Source organism: Patiria miniata, unplaced genomic scaffold (genome assembly GCF_015706575.1).
Source record: "Patiria miniata isolate m_02_andy unplaced genomic scaffold, ASM1570657v1 HiC_scaffold_12, whole genome shotgun sequence".
NCBI classification, from domain to species: domain Eukaryota; kingdom Metazoa; phylum Echinodermata; class Asteroidea; order Valvatida; family Asterinidae; genus Patiria; species Patiria miniata.
In genome coordinates, this window is record NW_024037050.1 from 2,051,722 (window position 1) to 2,066,799 (window position 15,078).

General features: G+C 40.1%; 1 protein-coding gene across 4 annotated transcripts in view; it reads right to left on the bottom strand.

The window, feature by feature from the left end:
- LOC119745014 (neural-cadherin-like) overlaps positions 1-14,066 on the bottom strand; it is a 65,398-nt gene extending 51,332 nt beyond the window's left edge. For 2 of the 4 annotated variants that reach the window (XM_038221252.1, XM_038221241.1), the window contains exons 1-2: positions 13,870-14,066; positions 11,604-12,950 (exon numbers count right to left, since the gene is read on the bottom strand). In XM_038221252.1, coding sequence (XP_038077180.1) covers positions 11,604-12,867 — 1,264 coding nt within the window. In that variant the 5' untranslated portion in view covers positions 12,868-12,950; positions 13,870-14,066. Of the gene's footprint in view, positions 1-11,603; positions 12,951-13,850 lie in introns of all 4 variants that reach the window. The other 2 variants (XM_038221257.1, XM_038221248.1) reach the window with 1 other exon arrangement.
- Positions 14,067-15,078: the final 1,012 nt, after the last annotated feature.

The following is a 15,078-nucleotide window of genomic DNA, read 5'->3' on the forward strand; positions in this document are numbered from 1 at the left end:
ATCATACATGGCCCAGACATGTTTGACAGTTTGTATGACAGGTTCCAGCATATGTACTGCTTAGAAATGCAGCAACACTGTAAACCACAGCATGTCATGTACACGATTCACAAGTAACTCAAACTGAAGATTGAATGACAAACAAGTACCAGTACAATGTACAATGTACATTCAGTCAACATCACATAAATTAAACTAAACAAAATGACACCACAATCTGTCTTACGCCCAAGTAAAAATAAAATAAATAAATAACCAGTTTCTCGTCCCAGCCCACTTCTTTTTTTTACACTCTTTTATGGAACATAAATTGCAATATATTTTGTCTTTTTATTTAGAGGGAATATACAACATTTGCAAACATAAAAAAAAAAACTACCAAATTATTATGAAATACTTTACCAGACTGTTAGTGAATGACAGTTGCATCCTGTAAAATCATAGCACCTCGTGTGCTGTCATTTTCAAGAAAAGTGGAATTTTTTTTTTTTAACTGGCTTTTTTTTCAAATAGTGCCTCCATTTACCACAATTTAGTGAGTCCGCATTATGTTAACGATCGATTACACACCTATGAATGGATACAAGCCAGCTGGACTGGTTTTTCAACACGATCTACGAACGCAAAACTTCAAACAAGACAGTGTAACCATATTTGCTATAAAATACTGACCCCCAAAATACATCCATAAATTACAGCAAAAACATATGTTCCCTTAATTAAGGGGTATCGATATATAAGTTGAGAAAACGGCAGAATCCATCCGCCATTTTGGAAAATCGGTGTTCTGGAGGGGGGGGGGGGGGGGTTCTTTTTCCTTTTTCAAAAGGCTGTACGGATGAACAGGTCCTTGCTCTATGGTTGCCGTAGTCCTTTTTCCTTCTACAAAAATCTTACCAGAAATAATTTGACAGATGTTTTTCACACAGCAGTGGACTTACAATGTATCTATAATTTGCAAGCACACTTCACTGCAACTTCTCCAGTCAGAAGGACACTTGTTATTGTTTAAATGCCTAGAAATAATCTCACATGTCCTTCCGATGGTCTTACAGCTGTATGCAAATGCTTCTCATAATACATGAATGCTGTGAGCCTTGTACATATACATGTACATGTACCTCAATTGGAGTACATGTTCCACAAGAGCTTGTACCAGTACATGTAGTTTGTCCTTGTTGGGCCATGGAGTAAAATGGACCCTTTTCATGATTATGTACACACACTTCTTGGCCGTGCTCCAACCACACAAGGGCTTATATTCAAAACATTGATCCTTCTGCCTCAAGAGCTTTATGGAAAAACCCAGACTGGAAATAACCTTCCTCCATGAAATAACAAACCTGCTATTGTCCAAAGGTACACTGTACAAAAACACACTGCACCATTATTTACAACGAACCCTTTATACATACATGTACATGTACACCCTACTGGGACACACGCACGTACATGCATACATGTACATGTACATGGTCTCCATATGTGTGAAATGGATTTATTTCAACGCCTGTAATTCCTGCAGTTAATTAAGCTCTGGCCTGGATTGATTGGAGCGGGTTTACTGTTTCCCATGTGGCACTAATCAAAATCGATGGGGGAGGGGGGTGCTCATGTTACAAACATTGCCGGTGTAATTGTCCATACCTATTTATAGAACCAACGGAAGATTTGGTCATTTTTACACATGAAATAGTTTACTGAGGTTTCTCTGATTACTTTTTTGATCTGAAATTATGTTCTTTGAAACTTTACCAAACCTCCTACTGTTTGATCAGTCACAGACAGTCAGAAATTCAATCTAATTCCCCTCCATTAACTTACAGAATAGTCAACAACAGTCAGATCACAATATTCCTTATTACTTGGCACTGTGACTAGTCAAATTCCATCAACAGACAAAAGCAGCTAACTGGTAGGTAGGCCTACAGCTGGTCTCCTACAAATTCAAAAGCATTAGGCCCTATACATGTAGGCCCTATAAAGTCACAGCTACCGGTAGTAAATTCTGCTTTATGTAGGCAGGGAGCACTCAACTGTTAAAAACAGTCACTTTTTTATTTTGACATCTGGGATGGCTTTGTTGAATTGCCAGCCAAAAAAGAGGGACGGTTAAGAGGAAATCCATAATATTATTCTTTAATTTCCAAGTTGTTTATCGTACAGGAAATGACAAAACCATGTCTACAAATAGAATTTTTTTTAAACATCCGGCATGTCCGGTGCAATTCAGTTTTCACTTCAAATGGGTTTTCTCAATTAAACTTGCCAGGCTCATAATGTGCCGGTACATGTACATGTACATTTATGGTCTGAGTATCATACATTCACATTGCAGAGCCACACTTCAAACGTCTTATTTATGTGAACAACTGAACATGCAAATTTAATGTGATCCCGTACGCCAGCCAATCGGAGTTGACTTAAGAAATTGTGACCTCGTTTCTATCAGAAATCTGGCCTTAGCTGTTGATTGGTCAATTGGCCGCCATGTTTTTGTAATGCAACAACTGGTTACCGAAGACTCGATAGAAGGCGCCTGCTGAATGGTCAGAATATGGAGGTCAAGACGCAGTCTTGTTTTGCCTGACCCTAACCCTCTAGGCCATTTTGCTAGGAACCATCCTCAATCCTCCAAAATTTTACAACTCCGCCTAAATTCTTCAAATTTTTCACACAGTCCTACCTCAAAATGCATTCATCCTCAATCCTCCAAAATCCTCCTCATCCAAAAATGTTGCAATTATGTTCAAATGAAGGGTACCCACTACCCAGCCCTTCAATCCTTCAAAATCGACAGACAGTCCTGCCTCAAAATACAATTCGGCCTCAATCCTCCAAAATCCTTTTCTGAAAAAAATACCATTCAGCTTCAATCCTCCAAAATCCTCCAAAACCACAAGGAGCATTGAGGAGGGTTAGGGATAATTAATCGCTGAATCTGCACAAATATCATAGACGCTTGTGTGGCTATTCCACAGACTGCAGTTGTAGTGTACAAGTCTGTCAGGAATTTCATAAGTTTTCACGCCTTTTAGAGGAAGTACTTTTCATGTAGGCAAATCCTGTATAACTTCCTGTAGTACATTGCAAATTGGAAAGAGAACAATTCCAGGGAAGCTTACTATTGGTTTCATCTGTTCCTTGCTCTATGGTTTCATCATGCATATTGTGTAAATATTAGGAGTCCACTTTTGCAAACGGGAATTTTTGTATTTTCCAATTCAATTCTACCAGAGTGATTTTATTTCCTGATGAAAATTTTCTTTCCCAAACTTGGTGTTGTTTTTAGTATGTTGCAAAGTATATTACATGTAAAATTTTACTTTAAAAACTAAGGTCAGGCATGCAACTGGAAATTTAGAAGAAAAAAAAGAGGAAACTCCAAACCACACAAAGTTTTGAACAGTATTTTTAGATTTGTAATGGCATTCATGAGAAGTAAAGAAACGAGGAAATTAGCTGATCCGAGGAAAAGTTGCATGCCTGTAAGGTAGAGTACAAAAAATGTCATTTGCAGCTATCTAAAAAGTAACTGACAAAATTATTGTAACAAAGCTTACTTCGTAGGTTTAAAGATGGCACTAAAGTTTCTGTAAAATTGTTCTTTCTGCCATGCTGTCATTTTGAAGAAAACAATAAAAGAAGGCCATTTCCATACATATATGATTTTTGGAAATTTCCGTGTATGGGTGCACGAAACCGTTGACACGATGCACACACGGTTGCTATTATTTGTCAGTTCGGTGGGTGACATTGCGTAGATGCAATCGGCTGAATGAGAATGTATCCCAGACGCTGAGTTTTGGTGCAATTCAAACATCATGCTGCAACTTTCGAATTTAAACCGAGGTCTTAGAATACTGTTTTCTCAGAATGTACAGCATTCACAGAGCTAAAGTTTCATCAGGTTAGTTGTTAATGTTAAGTACCCGTCTTTAGATTTTTAGCACTTTTGTTGCTTCAAGCGAAAAAACAAACACACATAACAAATGATGTACCCAACCTCTAATGGACAACGTTTGAAAAGAAAGTGAACACAGAGGTGAAGGCAATAATTAAATCTTTCCTCATGCGGAACAACAAAAAAATGACAAGCTGACACACGGACAGCTTATTCACGTCTGACTGATTCAAGATTAGATCAAAATTGATACTGGCTACTCACCAAAAACTGCACATCTATACTACAATCACGAAAATGATTCGGGGGCGCTGCCATTTTCCCGACCGGTCTCCGACCGGTCTCCCGTCCCCATCGCGCCTGTTGGCTGCGGGGGATGCGGAACGGGGCCCGGCTATTTTCGCCCCATATTTCCCAGAATTCCTTTCCCCATTGAGCCGGCCGCCATCTTGCGTACGGGCCGGTGTCACGTGAAAATTCGACTCCTATGAAAATCGGACCCCTATTTCCCTATTATTGGTTGATCCCTCGCACGTACGTGACAGGTCACTCTCCCAAAATGATCCTAAAAATAGCACAGTATCGTACTCACGCGTGCGCAGGACTACCAATGAGTCCACATTTCATGGAGTCGGATATTCACGCTACACCTGTCGTGCCACGTATACGTATACGTTCGTATAGAGGAGCATGCGCTGCAGCGCATGCAACGGTATTCCATGCAACATGCAATTGCAAAGCTGAAGGCATGCTTGCCCCACATTTTCTCAGCACTACTAGCTTCGTTTGATGGTCGTTTGATGCATTGATTATGCTACAATTTTCTCTTTCAATGGTAAGTCCGGTTTGTGCTATGACACATTATAGATTATAGTTAGTAGTAATTCTTTCGAACACCTCTGGCAAAGGATTATAAGTATTCTTTCGAACACCACTGCTGGCAATGACTATGTGACCCAATCGCGTGGGCCTCGGACATGGCGATCGTGTAGTATTTAGTAGAAGGGCCCGGTTCCTATAGGGAACAAAATCCACTTTAAAAAAGCCCGACCAAAATAGTTGGAGACATTCTCAATAAACAGGTATGTTTATGTTGATAGAGGGCCGGGTTTTGATTTTTTTTTTAGAGAAATTTGGGGGGGGGGGGGGGAAATTACGATGACAGCACAGCGAAAACACGCAACCCGAAAATAAAGATGGCGATTTCTGCGCGATGTGCTGTGAGCACGAATGTCGGACACTTCGCCCCATTTCCACGTCGCCCCATGTCACTTCGCCCCTAACCACTTCGCCCCATCCCCACTTCGCCCCATCCCCACATCGCCCCATCCCCACATCGCCCCATCCCCACATCGCCCCATCCCCACTTCGCCCCATCCCCACTTCGCCCCATCCCCACTTCGCCCCAGCCGTTACATGTAAAAAAAAATATCTCATCTATTTTTTTGGCTTAAAAAAAAACTATTTCAATAGATTCACTAATTGCTAACCAACGGAAAGAATTAGCCCATCACCAAATGAACAATTCATAACCAACCTCTCAAGCTAGGCTCTCCCCTACCGAGAAAAAAGCTTGAAGTAAAAGATCCAACTTTGTTCCCAACCCGGCTATACCAACCCGTCTCCCACTTATCTGAGAACGACAATACCTTTGACATCCTAATTTCACTCTTGGAGGAACCAATCTCATCAATGAAGTTGTAAGTCTCACATATCAGACAAATTTTGACGGAACATTTTCCTCAAGGCAGTGAGTTCCTTTGAACTCACTGACCCATACCTACGGGATTCTTTTGAATCCAGCGGCTGATGATTTTATTTAAGCCATCATTTCTCTCATCTGTGTCTCGAGCACCTCATCAGAGAGTTTGTATTTTTCCTGAGTTTCTAGAATTGGGAGCATTTATTATCTGGGGTCTTTGGCAGTTTATTTGGTCTGCACCCCTAGCCTTCCCTTTTTTATACTACATGGGGCGAAGTGGGGATGGGGCGAAGTGGGGATGGGGCGAAGCGGGGATGGGGCAAAGTGGGGATGGGGCGAAGCGGAGATGGGGCGATGTGGGGATGGGGCAAAGTGGGGATGGGGCGAAGTGGTTAGGGGCGAAGTGACATGGGGCGACGTGGAAATGGGGCGAAGCGTCCGACACCCGTGAGCACGCACGGCGCGCAGAATCGTAAGGCACAAACCGCGCAGGAACAATTTATTTGTAGCTATTGTTAGCCGATGTATTTTTTTACAAGTTTTCTTTGTTACTCCTTTACACAGGACTCCCGATGACACCCACATCACATGACCAGCTCCAACCATGCTCCAAGCATGCTCCAGTGCATGCTTCAACCAGTTCCCAAAGCAAGAATCTCGACTCAAGACGAAGACGTGACGTGCTTTTTCTCTTTACCCATTCAAAACACATTTTTCTTCTAGCCATAATTTTATTATTTAGAAGTCATGAAAATGAAATAGTGCAAAAATAATCACTCTTTTCTGCTGTTTTATGTCCATCCTTTTTTTAAAGTTATATCCTTGGCTTAGTTGTATCCATTTAGTTGTAATCATTCCATAATTATGGAATGATTACCCGTCTCGCTTGAAAGTCTTTCATGGAATGTTTTTGCCTATGCTAAACAAGCCTGGACCGACGTCCCTTACGAAAATCGCTCCGAAAATTTGCTACAATTATATCCCCTGAGTTTTGTCAAAGTACTACCCTGTATTGAATGCAAATACATTATTACTAAAAAATTTGTGTGTGCATTGTACCTGATTTCATTTTCACAGTTTTGTAATAAATACATTTAACATGTGGTGCTTGACATAATTATGAAGTGCTCCAATATGTCCTTTCTTATAGTTTTACTCTCTTCTGCAAATAAACGTGTTACAATACTTTGCTCTACAACCCCATCACCATAATAAAAACACGAACTGTTATAATGACATTAACTACTACTTAATACATAAAAAACACCCCCTTCACCATAACGAATATAAATTGTTGCCCACTTCCCCGGAAATATAAGTGACCATTCACAGGTGTAACATAAGTAGGCATGGGCGTCGCAAGGGGGGGGGGGGGCAAGGGGGGCACTTGCCCCCCCCCCCCCCCCCCCCCCCCCCCGAAAGCAAAAAAAAAAGAAAAAAGAAGGGGAAAAAATGAGTTCAATTTTAAATTTAATGAGTTGGGGGGCTAAATGTCCCTGCCCTTCTCTAAAACTGATAAATGGAGAATGTGTTGAGAAAAACAGGCATTTTTTTGGCAAAAATATGTTTTGCCCCCTCTAGAAAACAAATCCTGGCGACGCCCATGTAAATAGGCCACACAATATCCAACCCCCATCCCCACTGGCTTCCCCCTCCTCTCCTCTGTAGTGAGAACTATGAATACGACGTTGTAAAGGTCAAGATCAAACCGCATTTCATCTAAACTACCTAATTGTACAGTTGGTGTATACGTCCTTTATGGTTTGGCACCTTGAAAAATCAATGTTCAATTTGACTGGACAATATTCCAGCACAACATTAGTTATGAGCTTTATATACATGTAATGAGACATTGCATGAGACAATCGGTCGGCAATAAATACTTAATTTCATTCAACTGTTGACAGCAAGACCTTCCTAATCGGTGCGCAATTTAAAACAACATTTAAACGGTATGAATCCCAACACAAACATAAACCTCCACAATATCAGCGATTTCAATATCACCATCTCCCCTCTATAACAAAAACCATTTCTCCCCGTCCCTGGAAATATTTCTCCCCATCCCCGGAAATATTTGTGACATGGTTGACGGGTTGTACGGAAATTGGGCGTTCCGACTAGCACCTTTCACCCTAACTAGCCCCTCCCCTATATTGACAATATGTCCTGGACCCTCGCACAATCTCCACAGGAAATGTTATATGCACGCACGTTGCTAAACGCAAATACAACTTAGGTGAGACTGATGGCGAGCCCAAATAGGCTCGCGTGCAGCAGAGCGTCTGATTCTTTATTTGACTTAACAGTTGTTTGGAGTTATTGGAGTTATTATCGAGATTTCACTGGATACAGTAATTATTACGAAACAGTCAACTCCACCCATCTAGCGGGTGCCGCGCGAAGCGCGGCATCCCGCTAGTTGTTAATTAACATTCAAAACGGCCATCTTGAATGAAACCCTGCACATTTCTGAACACGCAGCAATTGCAGTAAGACATGCACACATTTTCTTTTGAAGACATTTGTGATGCGATCAAGCTAAATGAGTCATTTGTCGGGAATTTTCATTTGAAGATACAGGACAAAATAGGACCACTTCATCACATTTCTTGGTGTTCCAACTTCCATAATTTTTTAACTGAAGATGGTATCAGCATGAGCAGTAATGCCGAGATTGTGCTCTTAAGTTTTCAAATCTGTTATAAAAAATATTTTGACCAGGGTCGACAAACGACTCAGGTAGCTTGATCGCATCACATTTGTAGAATAGAATACACCTTTGTTTCCAGCACTCTTCCAAAAGAGTTCAAGAGATCTTGACACTTGACTGTGCCACTGCGGTTGTTGTGTCTTGCTTAATCGAAATCTGAAATGTTTACTGCACATGCAATCAAGCATGCCCAACGGTACTCTCGCAATGCGCTTTCTGATCTCAGCAGAAGATTTTTCACGCAGTCTGTTCCGGATTATGGCCATATGACTGCACAAATCCTGGCTGGCTCAATTCAATTTAGACCAATTACATCTAATTCCCTTCAAATGACATTTCCATTAAGTTAAATGGTGTACGCTATTATGACTTTTTTTTTTCTTAGGAAGGATACGATACATGTATATTGGACAGTATCCACATCACACAAACATGTAAAGATGCATTTTTTTTATGCTAATTTTGAAAAATATATTATTCCTTTTCTAAAATGCTATATTTTCAGCAATTGATACAGAAGTTACATGTATTGTATTCACTTCACATCGACCAAAAAAAAATAGGCCCATGTTTAGTGAATGAAATTACTTTACAATTTTGAGTTATTGGCTGCCAGACAATAATTACGTTATTGCGGGGTAGGCTGGTTACCACCCAACAATCAGTATCGCTAGTAATGTACGGACCAGGAGGCAGGAGCCAGTTTACCGTACTTGCACGGCGGATCTGTTTGAACCCAAAACAGAAACCTTATCCTGGAGTGAGGGATGTAGACGTCAAAAAAAGGACAAAAGGAGGTTTTTTGGTTGAAATAAAGCCTACTAAGTTCAAATTGTTTTTAATAGGAAACACATTGAATTTGTTGAAGAGTACGGGCAATACTACCGGTACTTCAACTGAAGGTTGTTGATGTAAATTTATGTTTTTGTGTTTTTTTTTAATAAAAACTGAACCCTAAAAATCGAGTGGAAATTACGAAGTACCAACTTTACATGATCATGTATTCAGGAAAGGCTACACTGTAATTATTGTCACAAGCATGTACCGTCAGACCATGGATCTGAATCACAAGTTAAAAATTCAAAAACAACATTTATTAAAGCTATAGTCCATCATTTGCAGCCATCCGAAAAGTAACTGGCGTAATTATTGTTGAAAAACATACTTGGTTGAAAGATAGTAAGGGGATAAACTCCCTGTGAAATTATTCTTTCTGGCAAGCTGTCATTTTGAAGTAATCAACGAAAGAAGGCCTTTCCAACGGTGCGTCTTAAGTTTAAGACGCATCGTAGGAAAATTTAAATTAGTACTTCGTTTTGTTATTCGGCGAAGCGTGAGCAAGCATTGGCATGACGCACACGTGGTTGCTATAATTCGTCGGATCAGTGCGCGACATCGCGTATAGCTGCAATCGGCTCAGTGAAAACGCGACTCGGACGCTGAATTCAGGCCCAATTCAAAACGTGATTCAGCAACTTTTGATTTGAAATTGAGATCCTAGAATGCTGTTTTTCTCAGAATATACAGCTGAAGCTGAGCTGAAACTTCATCAGGTTAGTTGTTCAGTATCCTTCATTAGATTTTGAACACTTTTGTTGCTTCAAACAAACAAAATGCACAAATTACAAATGACTATATCTTTAAGAATGAAATTGAACTTGAATTTGAGGAGCTTGTGTGCATTACTCTCATTCCTCAACTAATACAAATCTGAAGTCCTGAACTGAATTAATATTTCACAAGAATATACATTTTTTTGTATTTCCTGGTCTCCATTAAAATGATCATTTGAACCACAACTAAGGATCCAGCTAAAGCACAATACCTAAAGTTTCTAAGTGGTTTGTGGTTGGTATACTATGTGGTTACAAATCATTGTTCACTTTATGGAGTAAAACCACAAAGGTCTCCTTTAATAATAGGGTCTTTGTTCAACTGTTGGTCCAGACTAAACTCTGACTAATGGCTTAAGTATTTTGAAAATCAAAAATTGATGCATGTCAAAGTAAAAGAATGTATTTCCTGTTGTTTTTAATGGACACAGTGACGTTGGTCGTTTCCACACATTTGAAGGTGCAATTTTTAAAGGGAATATACATCATTTGCTTTTGCTGTAATTTTCAGAAATGGATGGAATTGGGGTTTGGAAATATAAAGCAAATATAGCTACACTGAATTTTTGGAGGTTTTGGGTTCGAAAATGCTATAAAAACCAAGAAAAACGATCATTTTCCTGTAGTCTGGTTCCCTGACTCCATATAAGAAGAAACAGAGCAGTTTACATACATTGGGGAATTGTAAGGTCAGGGAACCAGTCTAGCTGGCTCGTACCCGTTCATAGGTTTGTAATCGATTGCAAACAAGTGCAATGGTAAATTGGGGCCAGTATTTGAAAAAAAAAGCCAGTTGTTTCCAACGCTGATCGGCCGATCAGCGTTGGAAATTGATACAAAAATAACACTTTTCTTGAAAATGACAGTATACCAGGTGCCATAATTTTACAGGATGCTTTAGACTGTCATTTACCAACATCCTATTAAGGTATTTCGCAAAAACTTGGTAGCTTTATTTTTCGATGTTTGCAAATGTTGTATATTCCCTTTAAAAAGTATCCTGGTTTTTTAACCTCAAATAAAAAGGTTAAACCTCCGCCCCCCCCCCCCCCCAAAAAAAATTAATTCAAATTGTTAAACCTACATGTACACAAGACTTAATTGGGAAAAACTTTTTGGGTGAATTTTTGTGTAACTTACTGTTCATAGACTCATTATCGGAAAAAAAAAATTTCTGTAATCAGCATTTTTACCAGGATTTTCAATCAGGATTAGGGGAAATTTGAAATGGTTGCTGTAAATCGACAATTTGATGTGGATGATGGAATGTACTACTCGTACATTAACCTTAACTCCCCAGCATAATTTACTAGGAACCGTAGGGCCTACCCATTTTGGCAAATTCCAACACCCACATTGGAAATTGTACACACACACTGTTGGGCTTAGTTTCTGGAGGTATGCCAAACCCAGTGTCAAAGACCACCAGTTTAGGGGTACTGTACCTATCCCCACAGATTTCGCCAAACCTGCTGTTGGGCTTTGATGGGTTGAGTTCGGTAAGGTTTAAACTTAAACTATTTTCATGTGCGCCACATTTTCAGCGTTAAACCTGAGAAATTCTCAATTGTTCCAGTCGGTGTAGGGTGAAGCTGTTGCCCGTAACATAATTTATATTCAAATGGATTTTCAAACTGGATATTTTTTTCTTTCTAAAATTGGAGTACTTACCAGTATTTTCAACATTAGTGATCTCCACTTCAAACTCGTGCACTGTTGCCTGTTCAAAGTTGAGTTGGCCAAGGAGCGTAACTTCGCCCGTGGTCTCGTTCAGGCCAAACAGAGGATTGGGCGTACCGACGTATGCAAACCTATCAGTGTCATTTAGGCTTGATACAGTGAATATAACTGTGTCGATGGCTGTATCCTCGTTAACGGGTACTCTCTCTTCCGGGAGAACTTCTCGTCTAAATCTCTTGCTGGGTTTGTAGTCGGGAGCGAACATCATGTCGTTTCCGTACGGGATCATGTTGGACGAGGAAGAAATCACGCTGATCTGCAGGGGAACCGGAGCCGACTCTTGAAAGGGGGTGCCAGCATCCCGGGCAACGACTTGCATTTTGTACTCGCCAATGGGGGTTGTTTCTGTGACCGTCACCAGTCCGCTCTCCTGCCCGACCGTGAAATACCGGTTGGGTTTTAAGAGATGGTAGGTAACGTGACCGTTCTCTCCCATGTCCTCGTCTGTCGCAAACACCGTACCAGCGATTGTGCCCACGGGGGAGTTTTCGGCGATACTGTAGATGAATGATGAGAAGGCAAAGACGGGAGGGTGCAAACCAAGTACCCAGATCTGGACTTCTGTCATGGCAACCTCATCGTTCACTACAGCTTCCAAGGTCAGCTTGTAAAACTCTTTTTCGGCCACCTGCAACGGTGCGTCGGCGTACACGCCGACAGTGGAATCATCTTCTGAAACTTCCAGGTGAAACTTGTCGCTGCCTTGGCCGAGCAACTCATACTGGACGGGCATGCCTTGGGCGTAGATGGGCACAACTACTCGCAAGTCCGACAGTCCCCGAACTTTCTCCCCCAAAGGATTGTTTTCAGTGATGACACCCTGGTATCTGCTGTCGGCAAAGTGCAGCTTTGAGTCCCTTCCGGTGTTGACGATTCTGACATTGATCTGCTCGTTCCAGGAATGGTCACCAATCCGGTGCCGGATACCGACGGTCAAGCTGCTCCCCAGCAAATCTACCAGGGGTCTGTTGGTGACGAGCTTACCGCTGTCTGTGACGCCAAAGTACTTACTACTGGTGGGGTCCAATTCGAAGCTCTGTCCCTGGTTCTGCAACTCTGTGAGAATTGTCCCTGGTCTGGTATTAAAGTGTACGTTGATGCTTGGCAAGGCAAAGCCAGAAACTAATATTAAAATTAGGACGAGTATGATTGAAATGTTGAGCAGAGTGGCAAACAATCTGACGGCTGCCGCCATGGTTAGGCTAAGGTTAAATCCCGCGATGGAGTTGCACAAGAATTGTTGCTTTTAAGTGTCCAGCACTTCCTTCGAAAACAATCCTGAAAGAAAAACAAAAATAGTTGCACTCTAATGTAGATACATTCATTAAAGGTTTTTTTCTTTAATGTACATGTATCTATACAATCATTAAAGTATTTCTTAACAAAATTGGAAATGTTTCTCAGTCCCAGATTCATATCTTATCATTTTTGCAATGAATGACCTTCATTGAGATGATATGTGAAGAAAAAAGCAGCGTCAGGTTGCAACATTCTTTCCAAAACTTCAATATTTTCCCAGCTAAATTTGACGTTTTAGGGACACATCACTTTTTTAATTACTACTAGCTGACTAGCACGAGTGATTGGTCACTGAAGAGAAAAAATAGTGATGGCCAGATATGGGAAACTTTCCCCTTCTTCTCCCAAATCATTTATGCGTATCTGTTAACTATTTGTGAGGCTGGAGACGTTAGACATATAAATTGATAAAATTGCAGAAAGAATGTGATGTTCCCTATTCAGACGTTGTGATAGTCAAATGGTGAAAATCATCGTGTTAAGTAAGTGTAAAAATATTGAGTAGGCTAGGCCTTATATAATACTACTTACTACTAGTTAAATCAAAGTTGACCATAATTTTTGGGGGGATAAACACGATAAAGCCTTTTCAAACAAATTTAGAAATTTCGGATTTCATTTACAAGTTAACTAAGGTAACTGAAACCTGAAAGCATACAAAATTATCACGTAAAATCATGACATTATTATTATTATAATAAAAAGTTGTACATGGTGAAATGTAAAAGGAAAAAAGATCATACATTTGTTTGGCAACAGATTTTTAAACCCATCAAACATGTCAAAATGAATCCAAAATGCACACGCAATGCAGTTCAGTGCAATGCCATCAGCAAAACTGCATGACTGCGAATCGCAAAAAGGCATTTAGATGCTTACCGATTGTAATTTAACTCACCAAATTCGAGACACAGGTTCGTCAAAAATAGGCTTGTGTTTTAGTCTCTTATTTTCTCCACGAAGTACACTACAAAAATATCAAAATAAAATGGATTTTCGAATGCGACATTGACACTAGATGAACATTGATGACTGTTGCATGAAAAATGGCGCAACGGTTAGCGTTGCGAGAATCGTACCCGCCGGAAGCAAAGCGATACGAATGTGATAAGGAGGGAGGAGTCTCGCATACCGGAACAGCTATTGCGGCAAGGTGTGTGCTGTTTTTACGCTGTCGGTCATCAAAGAGAACCCGGTGACGTCATTATTTGCATGATAAAAGGAATTATTTGTGTTACAATGAACTGGCTACCCGGAAATTCCCAAGGGGGCGGAGTATGGAATAATCTGTCCCAAATAAGGGCATCATTTACATGCGCATATGAAAGTCCAATGTTCAAACAAATAGCAATGAGCTATTGTTCAAAATAACTTATGAATCATTATTCGCCGTAAACACTTGAACAAACGTGCAGAAATAATTAGTAGGCGATATGATGGAATTTAGGAAAGTAAAAGATAACAATAACAATAACTATTATTTGGAAGAAAAAATTCAATGTGAAATTCACATCTCAATATGCTATAACATAATTTACCTTTTAAAGGACGCATTTTTTTCTCATTTGCAAATCTTTTGTCAGCTATTTTATCTTCAATATTTAACTAAGGCAGGAATCTTACTCAAGAAATGTTACAAAATAAATATATAGGTCTTCCTACGTATAACTGACGAGTGCAAACACACTTTTTCCTATAAATACTTATCGATAATCCTCGTTCTTTATTAGAGATGATACCCCGTGCTTTAAACGAAATATATTTTTATGTTTTGTTTCAACGTAAAAAAAATTAAATATTCCGTGTTGGGTTTTTTACCCTCTGGAAGTGGGTTTTCACGAATACATTAATAGACCCGCCCAGGCGCACTTGCGAAATCGAAACTATTGTCCGGCAGCAAGTAATTTGGGAAATTGGGAAGAAACAATTATTCTTTAGGCCTATGGATATTTGTTTGTTCGTTGTCTCATTCAAAAGTGCATAAGTTTTACAATGGAGGTAAGAATATATGCCATATGAAATTAGCAATTTAAAACAAAATTTATTTTGTTATTGCAGGCCAAGGCATACATAAAACGGTACTTCATCAATCGTCATCACCTTCGCT